At 31.3% G+C, this 17,426-nt stretch overlaps 1 protein-coding gene across 1 annotated transcript; it reads left to right on the top strand.

Annotated features, from left to right (window-relative positions):
- Positions 1–9,701: 9,701 nt before the first annotated feature.
- LOC134716467 (ankyrin repeat domain-containing protein 34A-like) lies at positions 9,702–10,097 on the top strand. The gene has a single exon (XM_063579468.1). The coding sequence runs from the start codon at positions 9,702–9,704 to the stop codon at positions 10,095–10,097; it is 396 nt and encodes a 131-aa protein (XP_063435538.1).
- Positions 10,098–17,426: the final 7,329 nt, after the last annotated feature.

Here is a 17,426-nt window from a genome sequence, read left to right as displayed (position 1 = left end):
TAACCTTTTTGTTAGAGCGTCATTGATGGAGGATTTATCTTTATTTGGCCGGTTAACCTTTTGTTAGAGCGACATTGATGGAGGATTTATCTTTATTTGGACTGTTAACCTTTTTGTTAGAGCGTCATTGATGGAGGATTTGTCTTTATTTGGACTGTAAACCTTTTTGTTAGAGCGTCATTGATGGAGGATTTATCTTTATTTGGCCGGTTAACCTTTTTGTTAGAGCGACATTGATGGAGGATTTATCTTTATTTGGACTGTTAACCTTTTTGTTAGAGCGTCATTGATGGAGGATTTATCTTTATTTGGACTGTTAACCTTTTTGTTAGAGCGTCATTGATGGAGTTTTTATCTTTATTTGGACTGTTAACCTTTTTGTTAGAGCGTCATTGATGGTGGATTTATCTTTATTTGGCCGGTTAACCTTTTTGTTAGAGCGACATTGATGGAGGATTTATCTTTATTTGGACTGTTAACCTTTTTGTTAGAGCGTCATTGATGGAGGATTTATCTTTATTTGGACTGTTAACCTTTTTGTTAGAGCGTCATTGATGGAGGATTTATCTTTATTTGGTCGGTTAACCTTTTTGTTAGAGCGACATTGATCGAGGATTTATCTTTATTTGGACTGTTAACCTTTTTGTTAGAGCGTCATTGATGGAGGATTTATCTTTATTTGGACTGTTAACCTTTTTGTTAGAGCGTCATTGATGGAGGATTTATCTTTATTTGGCCGGTTAACCTTTTGTTAGAGCGACATTGATGGAGGATTTATCTTTATTTGGACTGTTAACCTTTTTGTTAGAGCGTCATTGATGGAGGATTTATCTTTATTTGGACTGTTTACCTTTTTGTTAGAGCGTCATTGATGGAGGATTTATCTTTATTTGGCCGGTTAACCTTTTTGTTAGAGCGACATTGATGGAGGATTTATCTTTATTTGGACTGTTAACCTTTTTGTTAGAGCGTCATTGATGGAGGATTTATCTTTATTTGGACTGTTAACCTTTTTGTTAGAGCGTCATTGATGGAGGATTTATCTTTATTTGGACTGTTAACCTTTTTGTTAGAGCGTCATTGATGGAGGATTTATCTTTATTTGGACTGTTAACCTTTTTGTTAGAGCGTCATTGATGGAGGATTTATCTTTATTTGGACTGTTAACCTTTTTCAATTTGTTAGAGCGTCATTGATGGAGTTTTTATCTTTATTTGGACTGTTAACCTTTTTGTTAGAGCGTCATTGATGGAGTTTTTTGCAGACGAAACATGAGTCTGGCATCCAAACTATAAGCTTGAAATCGTTGAGGAGTTTGTATTTACAACTGGTCTTTATTACATTAACGATGTATTTTTAAATACCAAAATTTATGACAAACGCGATGATTTTAATTTTCCTATAGTCAACTTTACATTTCTGTGTAGCAAAATTCCAGCGGCACCAGCATACGGATTTTGTGTGTCTCAATTGATACGTTACTCTAGAGCTAGCTCAAAGTACGTTAATTTTGTTGAACGAGGAATACTGCTTTCTCAAAAGTTTCTAAGACAGAGCTATGAATTAATCAAATTATGGTTATCACTCAAGAAATTTTACGGTCGCCATCATGAGCTGAATGGCCATTATGACAAAAGTGTGTCAGGAATAATATCTGATATTCTTCATCCGTCATAATAGCATCATTACCGGACTGTTCAAAGAAATAACACGACGAGTGCCGTATACGGTGCAGGAAATGCTTACCATTCCGGAGCACCGGATTTCACTCCCGCGTTTTAGTTGAATTCGTGTTGTTTCTTGATTAACATTCATAACTGTTGATGTAAATGTCCTTAGGTTTTGTGAGTATTTGTTTACTCCTTGGTTTTGATTGTGATTGTTTTATAATAGTTGGTTGACCGTTATGGAATAACCGTTTCACAAATGATATCGGATATGTTCCTTACGTCGTAACTACAATCCCCTTCCCTTTCATGAATGTGACCTACCGAATTAGACTATATACCGGATTTTTAATCACATAAGCAACACGGCGGGTGCCACATGTGGAGCAGGATCTGCTTACCCTTTCGGAGCACCTGAGATCACCCCTAGTTTTTGGTAGGGTTCGTGTTGTTTATTCTTTAGTTTTCTATGTTGTATCATGTGTACTATTGTTTTTCTGTTTTTCTATTTGTCTTTTTCATTTTTAGCCATGGCGTTGTCAGTTTGTTTTAGATTTATGTGTTTGACTGTCCCTTTTATATATTTCGTCCCTCTTGTATAAGTCAGCATAGTGAACAAGGGTCTGGACAAGGTAAACAGATAAAACAATATGTATTTCAAAATGATAATCACATTAGAAAAAGTTTATCCTCATGGGGGTCCTCAAATAAATTAGTTATACATAAGGTATAAAGATAAAAGAATATTATATATACATGACAAATAAATAAATACATTCACAAATATGGTTTTGACAAAGTGATTTTTTTTATTTGTTTGGAGACAGTAAGTGATGATTTGGTAGTTTAACCTTTTGAAAATTTATTTTGAATATAGAGGTGACAATGTATTTTAAGACGTGAACATCATAATAGCCTTCTAATAATAATCTTTTGTTTTCCGTTTTAATCTATTTCAAAATACTGGTATTAAGATAGAAATAATGTTGATATCATTTATGTAAGCTTCAAAATTGCCCTTCACAGCGAGCAAGATAGTTGCCATAGTAGTATATATAAAGCTTAAGCCGTATTCTTTGAAAGTTATTTTTTTGTATTGGAAACATAAACTACACAAAACCCCGTAAAACATCTCGGCTTCGACATAGTGGCGGTAATAAAATAGGCGGTACAAATTTTCCTGCACCAGATGCGCATTTCGACAAAAAATGTCTCTTCAGTGATACTCGTGGCAAAAATATTTGAAATCCAAAGCTTATACAAAAGATGAAGAGCTATAATCTAAAAGGTCCATAAAAGTATAGCAAAATATGTGAAAGGAATCAGAGCTTTGTATGAGGGAGATTCATTCCTTAATTTATAATAATTTCTAACATTTTGTAACAGCAAATTTTAATAACATAATAAATCCGTAATTTCATTGTACTGGCTACTGGGCTGGTGATAAACTCGGGGACTAAGTCCACCAGCAGAGGCATCGACTCATTGGTAGTTATAAAATTAACGGTACAAATTTTCCTGGACTAGATTCGCATTTCGACAATACACGTCTCTTCAGTGATGCTCGTGGCCAAAATATTTGAAATCCAAAGCTTATACAAAAGACGAAGAGCTATAATCTCGAAGGTTTTAAAAAGTATAGCAAAATCCGTGAAAGGAATCAAAGCTTTGCATGAGGGTAAACTGCTCACACAAATGTACTACAAAATGGGCGAATTTTCGTTCCCTATGGTGTTTATTTCTGTTTTCGGCGGTGATGTTCCTTTGACAGCTTTACGGTGTTTATATAAACCACGTTGTGATATAAAACTTAATACAAAAAGGATAGCATATCCTAATTTATATGACGATGTTGCTTCTCGAGGCCGTCAAAACATACAATTCGAATAATATCATCGATCCTTTAAATTAACTTATTCTAAAAAACTACCAATTTAACATCCTAGTTATATCTTTGAATATTGTTTTTGTCGGTATTGATGTTATGCTTGTCATTATATATATTTGTTATAAACCAATCAACATTCACTATCCTACATTCTGTTGGAACTTATATTTTGGCGTTGGACACAATATAAGTCCATGACTTCAAGGTGGTTCTGAATTCCTTTTTTACTTCCTTCTCGTGACAAATATATTTCCTAATGTATACAATAATACCTAACCCATTGCCACCAGGTCCGTTTACGTTTTGTTTAATATTCATTTATATGAAACATTTTGTTTACATTTTCATCGTTTAAGAATGTTTCGCCTATACCATATACAGTCAAATCTATATTCAGCAATCATTCAAGGGAGTATACTTTTTTACATGCGATTTTGAAAAGAGATTGTGAAACACATGTATTTATGTTTAAAGAGTACATTGAACAGCATGCGTTTATGCAAATAATATATAGTATCGTATATTGTTATTTTATATGCATAACTAATGGTTTACTTTTGATGAATTGTTACTTGGATGGAGAGTTGTCTCATTGGCACTCATACCACATCTTCCTATATCTATAGCTGGTTGTTTTTTTTAATCGTCTCTTTCAATATTATGACTGTATTACAGAATGCATGTTTGTTTTTTTCTCTATGTGGATTTATAGGATAAAAACCCATTTTTAACAGTACAGATATTATCTCAGAGCGTTCGTTTCCGAAATGTCGACTAGATGGCCTGTATAATTTCTTGATCCATATGCTCACAGTTATTACATGCATTGTATTAAAATAAATCAAAATTGTTTAACAATTTGCCAAAGCTTATCCCTACAACGTTACATATCTTGTTTAATAACCACTGTCTGGAATATTACTCATTAAAATATAATCTACAATTGACAGATGGTGTTCATTTTGACAAACTGTAAATATAGATTTGAAATGTATACTAATATTTGTAATATCTGTGGGATTATACATGATAAATATCAAATGAAACCTTAGAAGGTGAACAATTGTTTCTGCTGACTTTAAAACAACCTTGGAACTATACGTCGATAAGGGTGATAGACTGTTTCCCTTTCCAAGCGTGATATTCTGTCATTGTTAGCAAACTTGTTATGTTTTCTGCGCTTGTTAGCACTCGGTCAATGCCACTGCTGGAGGAGGTTTACTTATTTGAAACAATTAAAATCACAAAAATACTGAACTCCAGGGAAAATTCAAAAAAGAAAGTCCCTCATTTAATGGCAGAATCAAAAGCTGTTAGGTATCACTAACCCAGTAGTCAGACACGATATGGTCATATTCATAAATTAACTACTGCTGTTTCAAATTGGTCGAAATACTAATTTTTTTCTGACACATTAATATATTACTTATGCTGTATTTTGCAACACTTCTCGAAATATTAGGGCCTCAATGCTTTTCATCCTTGTACCTTATAAGGCCTTTCTTTTTTTTATTTAACTTTTTTCGTTTTAAATGTCACTGACCAAAAGCGCGTCTTGTGTCTACAACTTCAATTATGATACCCATTGTGATTCTATTCTTAATTGGAACGGAGCTTGCAGCTGCTTCTTAGACTTTGTAAAACATCATCGTCATGAACATGATGAACTTAATTACTTTAGTAATTCTGTAAGTGAATCATACGAATTGAAATTAATTCCTTTCATTTTGACATAAGTTAATTTGCTTTATTATATATATTTTAATTTTGCATACCAAATACGATATTTATGCAAACCGTCAATTCTTCGACGAGTTGTGATATTTTTTCATCTGAGTTTATACATACTAGTATATGATTTTAGAATTTGCTCTATCGATTATGCAATAATGTAACGTAGTTTTACCTTTTTATATATAGATGTAATTTTCTTTTCTACTTATGTGTTTACTATGCAGGCCTTCGATTATGTCACGAAAAATGGATTTCATCAAGTTATAGCAGCTATTTTGAGAATAGCTTTGGATGTACTTGATATGATTTCATGTTAAATGTCTATTTGTGCCTTTGAATAAATAAAGTTAAGGTTTTGTTTATCGTACAGCTTGCTTTGTATTATATATATATATTTTTGTTTAAATATACTTTTTTCACTCTTTTGGTCTTTTGGAAAATGTTGTTTGTGCTGTTTTTAGACCCTTCTACAACGAAATTTGTTTGACATGCACACGTATAAAAATTGCGGTTTTTATCCAACGCAGTCATAGGTTTGAACGTAGTTTTCAATTTAGACTCGTTTATATATATATATATATACATATATATATAGGTCACGTAAGTTCATCTTTTAAAAGATACAATAGAACTATTTCCAATAAATGAAGTTATCAAAAATATAAAACAGAAATTATCCGTTGATGTACGATGATATTTTCTATGTCATTTTAAAAGGTTTTGAAAATCGTTTGTTTCAAGAACAACAGTTACCATACAAGCCACGAAAAAGGAATAAATGGATGTATATTACGCTCAGCTTTTTGATCCATCTATTATAATAAGAATTACCGCCATATTTGAATTTTATATTTATAATAATTAGGATTTTCAATGAGATTGGAAACATATAATCTTTCTTTACTTCTGTCACTTGCAAATTTCAAACGTTTTACTGTATATATTTCTTATTTTTATCTGTTATGTGAAATATAAAGACAAAATATCAAGAACAAATCTTGCGTCATTTATATTGGGATGGTATCCTTTATTGACAACATTTCCCCCTCCAAATCACATGTGATATGATTACATGTAGCATTTTTAGAAATTACAATTAAAAAAGGAAAACAGGAGCTGAAATATTATTACACAACCATCTGCCTCCTGCGAGACAAAAAACCCAACTTAAAATAAAAGGAAATAAACAACTAATAGATATAGGAAGATGTGGTGTGAGTGCCAATGAGACAACTCTCCATCCAAATAACAATTTAAAAAGTAAACCATTAAAGGTTAAAGTAAGGCCTTCAACACGGAGCCTTAACTCACACCGAACAACAAGCTATAAAGGGCCCCAAAATTACTAGTGTAAAACCATTCAAACGGGAAAATCAACTGTCTAATCTATATAAACAAAACGAGAAACGAGTAACACGTATATATTACATAAACAAACGACAACTACTGTACATCAGATTCCTGACTTAGGACAGGTGCAAACATTTGCAGTGGGATTAAACGTTTTAAAGGATCCAAACCTTCTCCCTTTTTCTGAAACAATAGCATAACATCACAACATAGAAACACATACGATAAAATATCAATTGGCTGACTTAACTCAATCAAAAAACGTAAATTATTACACAATGAACGATCTGCGATATCTGAATACAAATGCTGTATTTTGCAACACTTCTCGAAATATTAGGGTCTCAATGCTTTTCATCCGTGTACCTTATAAGGCCTTTCTTTTTTTATTTAACTTTTTTCGTTTTAAATGTCACTGACCAAAAGCGCGTGTAGTGTCTACAACTTTAATAATGATACCCACTGAATACAAACATTTTTTTTTTTGATTGAGTTAAGTCTGCCAATTGATATTTTATCGTATGTTTTTATATGTTGTGATGTTATGCTATTGTTTCAGGAAAAAGGGAGAAGGTTTGGGCCCATTAAAACGTTTAATCCCGCTGCAAATGTTTGCACCTGTCCTAAGTCAGGAATCTGATGTACAGTAGTTGTCGTTTGTTTATGTAATATATTCGTGTTTCTCGTTTCTCGTTTTGTTTTTATAGATTAGACCGTTGGTTTTCCCGTTTGAATGGTTTTACACTAGTAATTTTGGGGCCCTTTATAGCTTGTTGTTCGGTGTGAGCCAAGGCTCCGTGTTGAAGGCCGTACTTTAACCTATAATGGTTTAATTTTTAAATTGTTATTTTGATGGAGAGTTGTCTCATTGGCACTCACACCACATCTTCCTATATCTAATCACATATCCCACATAGTCAGTATGTGCGTGGAATGGAGTTATATCAAACTATTCCATAATGTAGACAAAAGTCCTAGTATTAGCCAATCTATATCACCCATGGTAACCGTAATACACGATTACAAACCTACATGGAACGCCATCAATATGACGTTCCTTAAAACAAACCCAGTCATCAATATGACGGTCCTTAAAATGAACAATCATCAATATGACAGCTCATCAAATGGTCTTTACTTATCTAAACTAAGTAACAACATTTTTACCACGTCCTGGACAACTTTTTGGAATTTTGAATCCTCAATGCTCTTCAACTTTGTTTGGCTTTATAAATATTTTAATATGAGCGTCACAGATAAGTATTATGTAGACGAAACGCGCGTCTGGCGTACTAAATTATAATCATTGTACCTTTGATAACTGTTATTCTGTATTTCTATCACGAAGTGTTTTTATTTTAGCAAACAGTGTCATAAATGGGGATGTTTGTCCAGTCATTAATAAAGGCAACAGTAGTATACCACTGTTCAAAATTCATCAATCGATTGAGAAAAAAACCACATCTGGGTTACAAACTAAAACCGATTGAAACGAATCAAATATTAGAGGAGAACTACGACACAACAAAAACACTCAATTAAAATGTAACACACAGAGAAACGAACTGTAATATAATAAAGGCCATTTTCCTGACTTGGTGCAGGACATATATTTTGAAAAAAATGGTGGATTGAACCTTGGTTTGTTTCATGCCAAACCTCTCGCTTGTATGGCAATGTTAAATATGACATTCCAATAATAACATTACATGACATGAGTACAGTACACATGTATTGTCGAAATGCGCATCTGGTGCAAGAAAATTGGTACCGTTAATTTTATAACAAAAGGTACCAGGTTTAAAATTCAATACGCCAGACGTGCTTTTCGTTTACTGAAGATCAACCAGTGAAACAAGTACAAAATTGAAGAGCACTGAGGGCCAAAAGTCCAAAAAAGTTGTGACTAATATGGCTATGGTCATCTGCCTGGAATAAAAATATCATCATTATTAAGATTAATTCATACTTTTGCAAACAGTAAATTTGATAAAATGAATATATAATAGATGTACATGATAAAACTAAAGTGGTGACCAACTACAGAATAAAAACGGATACATTACATAAAACAACCAAAAACATCAGCCGAGTTAGCCAAGGCCAACACCTAACTCGTGCAAACACATTTTACTTTAAGTTAAGGACAAGACAATGAAAAAAGATCAATACATATTTCAGATAGACAGTACGGACGTGTGGTGAAATTTATCTAATTGATACAGCATACAAATACCATTAATTTATAGACACGCAAGGATTACCAATTTTGCCTTACACAATATTTTCTATTATGTGTGCACTAATACTAGCTTATATATAAAAAGTCATTTAATCTATCACAAGAAAGAGACGAAAGATACCAAAGGAATGTTCAAACTAATTAGTAGAAAGTTAACAGACCACGCTTTGACTATCAAGAAAAAAAGCAAAACAGACAAACAACAGTACACAAAACATAACATACACATTTAAGTCTGACCAACACAACCCATTAATAACAGGGTTTCAGGTCTTCTGGAAGGGTAAGCAGATCTTACTTTACATGTGCATTTGTCGTGTTGCTCAAGTTGGTACAAACCCGGACACTGTAAGTAGTACAAAATGATATCGCATGTATATTCTAATGAGAATATGGTTATTCATTTATAAATTTTGATGAATTTAAAGTTATTTTTTACCTAATTATCTAACCGACATAGTAAATAAAAATGTCAAAAATAGGGGTAAAGCAGTCAACATTGTGTTATTAAACTAATCACTATCAAATTAAACAAATATGTAAACAAAATAACGGATTTTATAAGTTCAGAGCCACGTCATATACAACAAAGTCGTCGACCACTTCACAATGATCATAGGTAAAGTGTAGACGTTACTGTTAACAAGGTGAAAGATTGACCTTAACGCTGACGCAAAAATAATTCTATATTAAATATTTGAAATATCACTTTTATTTTTAAATGTGTGATCATTCCGTTGGTAATGAATACAGTATAAATACCTGATAGTTTCATGAACATAATCAAATATACAGAATCACAAGAAACAATATAAATAAAATGGAGAATTTCAAAGCCAAAGTGAACAAATGGAGCCACAAAGCGTTTTGTTCCAAAAATGCCAATGATAAAGATGCACAACTAGTATTTAAAGCAATTTCTGAAGGTAAATTGAGACTTGCCAGAATTCTGATAGAAGGAAAAGTGAATGTTAACTGCCAAGATAGTGATGGGAGAACGCCGTTAATAGCTGTTTGTAGATCTAATTATAACATTATAGACGAAGAAAGTATTCTGCACTTTGTACAGTTTTTAATCAAAGAAGAAGCAATAATAAATTCTACTGATGTGTTTTGCATGCAGGCTTTAGATTATGCCACGAAAAACGGATTTCATCAAGTAAAAGAAGTTATTTTGGGAACACTTTTAGATGTACTAGAAAATTTCTCATTTTGAATGTCTTTATCACAACTTACAAAACCTTTGACATTTTTTATAACCACATATATTATAACCAATATGCATTTTATATTTTTTCCATTGATGAATTATACATGTATTTGAAAAAATAAAAAAATTATGCCAGATCAATATTTAAGCGTTAGTATTTAAAGGTAAAGTAATAAGTTCTCCATAGTTGACATTGAAAAGTGCAAGGCACATGTCATATGAAACAGGCCATGAAAATATGAAAAAGAAAATGTTCTTGATGTACGATGTCAGTGTTTCAAATCCCTTAACAGACATACATTATTGTTTTCTAGAACATCATTTTACTACGTTTTGCCATATTGGTATACGTGCTATTCCCCTAGATTAGATAATGAATGTTTCAGCATAGAACATTGCTGATGACACATTTGCTCGCTGTTTTTTTTTAATTTTTAATTTTTATTTTAGGCTTACTTCTAATAGGAGCTGCTTAGGAAAAAAAAGAACCTAGCATTACAATTTATTTTTTATTCCTCATTAGTATTAATCACAGTTTCCTGAATATGCTGAACGAATCTATGTTACCAGACTTGAACTAATAAGTTCTACAGATAAATTTATGTATGCCTTATATTATGTTACATGCATCTAGAAATTAACAATGAGATAGCATTGAGAACATACGGTAACGACGAAATGTTTTAAAATGTCGTTAACATTTTATGATTTTGGTGCATGTAAATCGTGTTTCTTGGTAGACTTTCTTGACGAAATCTCAATCCCAAACATTATTGAAACTTTTTTCTAGCTTAAATAATTCCGAGTGTTAATTTGGTATCCATTGTTATTGAGAAATGTATATGTGGTACGACAAAAATGAAGATATTCAAACCAAGATGGAAAATGAAATGAAGGGAAGATTGGCAAAAAACCTTTTACAATTTAAGCCGAAAATCCCTTAGCTACTGTGCTAGTTTCCTATTTTTCTGATCATTTTAGAATTCTTATTTAATTGGAAAGATATCAATAAAAATATTTTTAGCACATGATGTACTTCTTACTCGTTAAACAATGAGTTTTATTGCACGGTATGATTTTGACTGTTTTTATTCAATTATTTTAAAAGACGAACACAAATTGAGTATGAGATAGTAAAGAAGTCACCATCGAGTATAATTCTCTGGATTAGAAGAAATAAATTTAACAAAGAAGGTTTCCTTGCTAGTAAATGGACAGATGGTTTTAAAACCTAAGGTATAAAATTTAACGCTTTTGAAGAAATGGTGGAACTTCAGAAACCTTTCCTTGATCGGTAAAATCTTGTTTCTTAAATCAACTCCAATATTGAAGCTTATTAATGTCATTTTATCTACACATGTACCAAAATCTTATGTAATTAAAATACAACGTGACATCAATAGTATTTTATGGAATGGTAGTAATCCAAAAATATTAAATCAAAATTAATTCAAAAGTCTCCTAGCGAGGGGGGAACTGAAAGCCCCAAATTTTGAGGTACAGTTGTTATCCTGTCGTATTATGTGGGTAAAAAGGTATTTTGTCAGAACATGACTCCAAATGGAAACATGTTTCCAAAGCGTTCTTCTCCCTTTTTGATTTAGAGGTTTTATTTATGAGCAGATGTGAATCTGAGTTTTTAATTTTAAAGTGTTATCTGCCTGGAAACGTTTTAGGGGTATTTTAATCCCGTTAAAAGCATTTCATGTTAGAACATAATTTATTTGGTTCAATCCGTTTATCAAAGTTGACAGAACAAGATTTTATTTTACAGATCTTGGTACATGAAAGACATTAGGTTCATCAATGATATTGTAGATGATAAGACAAATTTTTGTGACATGACGCTATTAAAGGGGCACTAGCTGCCAAATTCATGTTCACCGATTTGATTCAAATTCTAATATTCCATTTATAACAATGTAAAACATTTGTATAAACTATCAAAAGTATAAAATAAACAATTTACAGGACATGGTCTCAATAAGATGCAGCTTCGTTTCGTAATAATTTAGCCAAGACGCCATCTAAAAAACTAACGAGATGACCTTCTATGACCTATAAGCGATGTAAACAAAGATAAAAATAGATTAAGCAATTCATGCAATTAGTTTTTTATAGGTCTGTTAAATAAGGTTTTATAAATTATAAATTTATGTTTATTATCGTTTTTCATTTATAAGAAAGTTTTTTTGAGGATTGAATTAGTCAATCAAATTGTTTACCTTTATTTCCTTTTAAATGTTGACGTTCTGTTCCTTTAAATAACCATACGCGGATAATGCATGCGTTTTTCCATACCTTTCTTTGGGGTTAAATTAGAGTTCACATGAATACTGAGGTCGAGTTATCCACTTGCAAGTGAAAAACTCATTATCAATATTTATTATCTTAATTTGACAGAATTGAACCATTTTAGCTAATAAACGTAAAATGTTATTTAACTACTTCACTTTTATTAATGATTGAACAAATAAAAATCATACTTTAGATTTTTTATATATCTCGTAGCTAGTGCCCCTTTAACAAACAATGTAATATGAATGTTACTTTTGTAGACATTCTATCTGTTAAACTTGCTATACCACATGACTGGGAAGATTTGTGATATCAACAAATCATGTCCCCCTAACAGCATGTCATTTGAATTCGTTTTTGAACATGATGATAAAAAAATGCATATCAGTAAATTATTTGCTAAAGATGTATATTAACTTTTTATCGATCGGGGAAGTTTTTCTCCTATTTCAAAACAAAGATGGGAAGAACATTTTAATATAGAAATTAGTGACGAAAAGTGGTTCAATATTTATTCGCTAGCTTTTAAATGCACTATAAAAAGGAAACTACAAGCTTTCCAATATGAAATGTTACACAGAATACTTTAACATAATTATCTCCTTGAAAAATGTTAACTTTCCTTAACTAATGAATGTGCCAGTTTTAAAGAAATAGAAACTATAGAATATACATTTTTTAAATGTACAGAAATAAAACAATAATGGATAGAATTTTCTAATTGGTGGTATTTAGTTTTTATAGAAAAAATATTTTTGAATAAAGAATGTGTCATTTTTGGTGTATTGAATTCTGATAACTTTGTCTTAAATTATTGTATTCTACAGGCAAATTATTACATTAATTGTGTAAAGAACACATAATTAGACAGACTGTTAATATCTGTATAGGCTTTTCTTCAATTTTGGAAAAGATGTCTGGAGATATCAGATTATTTATATATTTCTAAGGTCAAACACTAGCCATTTGTCGGCAGATGGGGAGAGGGGGATTTATGGAAGTTATTTAATTAAACTTTTGATATGATCATATATATTTAATGTATTCCAAGAGAGGGACAAATAAAAACCGAGTATAATTCTCTGATTGAGTTTGTTAGATATTTGCATCTTTTCATCTATCACAGAATGAAATGATGTATACACGTGTTGATATAAACACTCACGTAAACATAATCTAAATATGATATGTGTTCACTAACAACACAGTGATCACAAATTAGTAGATAATTATCGGTCAGTTGTATGATATTTAGAAAGAAATTAAAATATACATGTTGAGTCATTAATGCTGGAAAGTTTCTCCTTTGTTTCAATATTGTTTCAGTTTTGTAATTTTGCTGTTATTGTACATGTTGTAGGAAAGTTACACAAGTTATTCATTGTATCTGAAAAAAATTAACCAAATATTTGTATTTTATAGAATATAAACTACTGATACACATGTAAATATCCTATTATCAGAAATGCATGTAATGAAAATAATTTATAAATTGGTGCAGCCAAAGCCTTTTTCTTCATTTACCTTTATCAAGAACGCTTGCTTCTCACTTTTTTGTAACAAAAGTATACTTACGTGTACTTGAATATTTAAGACGAAACTGGAATAAAAGTAATCAAAGTAATCATAGGTGTCTTCTCCCCGAAGAGTTGGACTCTCGCCTTGTCTATAATGTCTATATATAAATATCAACGGACAATTTTAAACGGTTTGTTGTTAAAAAAATTTACATACAGAAGCATTGACAAATAACCTGAAAATGTCTAACAGTTACCAGTTCCAGTATTGACCAGATTTGTCTAAAGATAAAAGGAGAATGGCAAGGTTTATTTTTCAAATTGAGGAGAGTAACACACCTAAGTTACGGATTAAGTTTCTTCATATAACCTATGAACTGAGCAAAATAGTAACTGTAATTTTGATAGTTTTATTGTTACTTGTCTTATGTAAGTGATGTTTCTGTTCCTGTTGTTTTTATGTTAAAACCAGAATTATCTACTTTTTAACATTTCAGCAGACTAAACTTAGAAAAAAATCACGAGCTCTTTTATCATATACAATTCATGTTAAGAGAAGATCCTTGTTTATGAAAACAGAATGCATATGTTTTACGTTTAATGTATAACATAGTGCAATTGGGAAACAATCGTTAAATATTTAAAACGGTTTGAAAACAATGAATGCCAATGAAATATTTCAAAAGCGTTAATTCTCATGCTTGTTCTACCAATTTCGGCAGTTACACAAATTAAGTTTGAGACACTGAAATAGTCATCTTCAAATATTATTCTCTGATCAAATATCATGCCACTTATGTACCATTAAAACTGCAAGGAGTGAAGCATGCTATGACGCATAAACGTGTTGATATAAACATTCATATGAAATTAACCTAACCTAAAAAAATATGTGTGTTCATTAGCAGCACAGTGATCACACATTAAGAGAAGAGTATGGATAGGTTGTATGATATATACCAAGATATAAATGTATTAATTTTGCGTCAGTGATTACGTATATCATTTATTTTGTTGTTATTGTTGCATTTGTGGTAGGCGTTAACATTGCATAATTTAGGAAATGTTTTCCATTTTTTCTGAAATAATGAAAATAATTGTAGGATTTATCACTCCCAAAGACAAGGTACTTGTATCTACGTCCGCCATTCTTTTTCATGAAACAAAGTAATACCAAATATTTGCATTGCCTTTAAGTTTGGAATTGGGAATACTTGTGTAAAGTGTAGAAAAGTCAAATGTTTTAAGAAGTGCGGGGCATATACACGTTGAAAATATGCAGCACAGCCATTTATTTTGACCTTTGAAAAAATAATAGTGTCTTTGAACTTTCAATTAAGGATATAATTTTTTTTGAAAACGGGCTATTGATATATTCTAATGAATGTACAATGTTTGAAGTAAACTAGTTTGCATTGTAGATATCTACAGAAATGCAACCTAACGAAAATTACAAATAAGAAATAATATAGAATACAATTACTAATATGTACTACATAATGATGCCAAAAAGTACTCTAATATATTTCTTTATATCAAAAAACTTACCTATAATTATCTACTAATGTGTTATTGCCACGTTTTTAATGACATATATGTCATGATCATGTGAATGTTAATATTGACACGTGTATGTGTCAATGAAGTTTCAACTCTTGACCTGAAAATTATGCCTACCGAGATGTGTTCAGAGAATGATATTCGATGAAGACATTTAACTTACTAAAAAATAATTTGTGTAACTGCTTAAATTAAGTTATTATCAGTGTTATGGTTACAAGCATTGGAATTGATGATTTTTAACATTTCATTTGCTTTATTTTTTGTCAATTTCTTCGTTAAAAAATACATTAATCGTTTATTACTAGGCGCGATAGTATATGAAAATACTTTCTATGGTTGGGTTGTTGTCTATTTGACACGTAATGACGTTTTACGTAAAAACAAAATTTCACATGAAACAAGAGCATGGTACAAAAAATGAAATAAAAAGGGGGAAACGTGATGAACAGGGGTGAAAAATCAAAACTACAAAAACATCATGAAAAAGAGATAAATATAAAATGAAAACGACGTTTCAAATTTTTCTCTACTGAATATAGCATCTGACCAAATTTTAATTTAATATAATAACACTATTAAAACATCTTCGAAGAGTTATACATGATGTATGTTTCTTATAAATGTTAAAGCAAATTTCAACGAAATTCCCAATCTTGTCATCTTTGAGAATTTTGTAAGATACCGATTTCTGGTTAGGTAACTCAAATGAATACTTATTGTGCTTCCTTTTAAAATAAACCAGTTGTACTTATTAGCCGAAAAGCAGTTGTATCTTACAAGACTTTTAAATCTGGTTGCAAATTGGCAAGTAGAAAGATGATACATGTACACTCCAGGATAACACTTTTTTGTATGAGGTTTTAACTTGAGGTAATATATTAAGAAAGCTGTGAAAATTGCAAAATTTCATTGAATACATCAGGACTTTGAATTGGTGGTCTGACAATAGGATAAGATACCATATTAGACTAAAGCTTCTAAACTCATTGAAATGCATAAAAGTGTTATGAAAACGACTGGTACATGAGTCAAAGAACGTGACACTCTCTGATTTGCACGTTTTAGCAACTGCATTGAAAACATTTCCGATGAAAGCATATGTCTATAATATACTATTTTCCTGTTAAATTATCGTATAAATATATTGCATAGGTTCGTAGTATTTGTCTCTGGATTTGGAAGTATTTAACAATAATTCATACATTGGAATGGTATATATCAACATAAAATAAATGTGTCAAAACTGTTTCCAGCCGATAAATATCCTACAAAGAATACAAATTGTTTTAAGGTACAGATTACAAACACTAATATGTCTACGACCACAACACAATGTCCAAGGTCTCTTTGAAGGAATCATTGTCTGTAAGGTAGGGAATTCACCTCACCACTGACACTTTGTTATACTATATTTATTATTTCAAATATCAATCTCCAAATCAATATTTATTTTCAAAGGTGTGATCACTCCGTTGGTTAATACTACAGTATAAATACTAAACGTTTCATAATCAGACATATAGGATTACAAGAATCGTTACAATGGACAATTTCAAAGCCAAAGCCAACAGATGGAGAAGGAAGGCATTATGTTCCAAATATGCCCTAGATGTAGACGCACAACAAGTATTTAAAGCAATTTTGGAAGGTAAATTGAGACTTGCCAGAATTCTAATAGAAGGAAAAGTGAATGTTAATTGCCAAGACGGTTATGGAAGAACTCCGTTAATCAGTGTATGTAATCTCAGCAAAAATGTAACAGATAAAGAAACCATACTGCACTTTGTACAATTTTTAATCAAAGAAGGGGCAATGATAAATTATACGGATGTGTTTTATATGCAGGCATTAGATTATTCCACGAAAAACGGATTGTATCAAGTAACAGAAGTTATATTGGGAACAGTTATAGAAGTACTTGATAATATTTCATTTTGAATGTCTTTATCACAACGAG

This window comes from Mytilus trossulus, chromosome 4 (assembly GCF_036588685.1).
Source record: "Mytilus trossulus isolate FHL-02 chromosome 4, PNRI_Mtr1.1.1.hap1, whole genome shotgun sequence".
NCBI lineage: Eukaryota > Metazoa > Mollusca > Bivalvia > Mytilida > Mytilidae > Mytilus > Mytilus trossulus.
The sequence above is the reverse complement of the archived record's forward strand: the minus strand, read 5'-3'. Positions and strand labels throughout refer to the sequence as shown.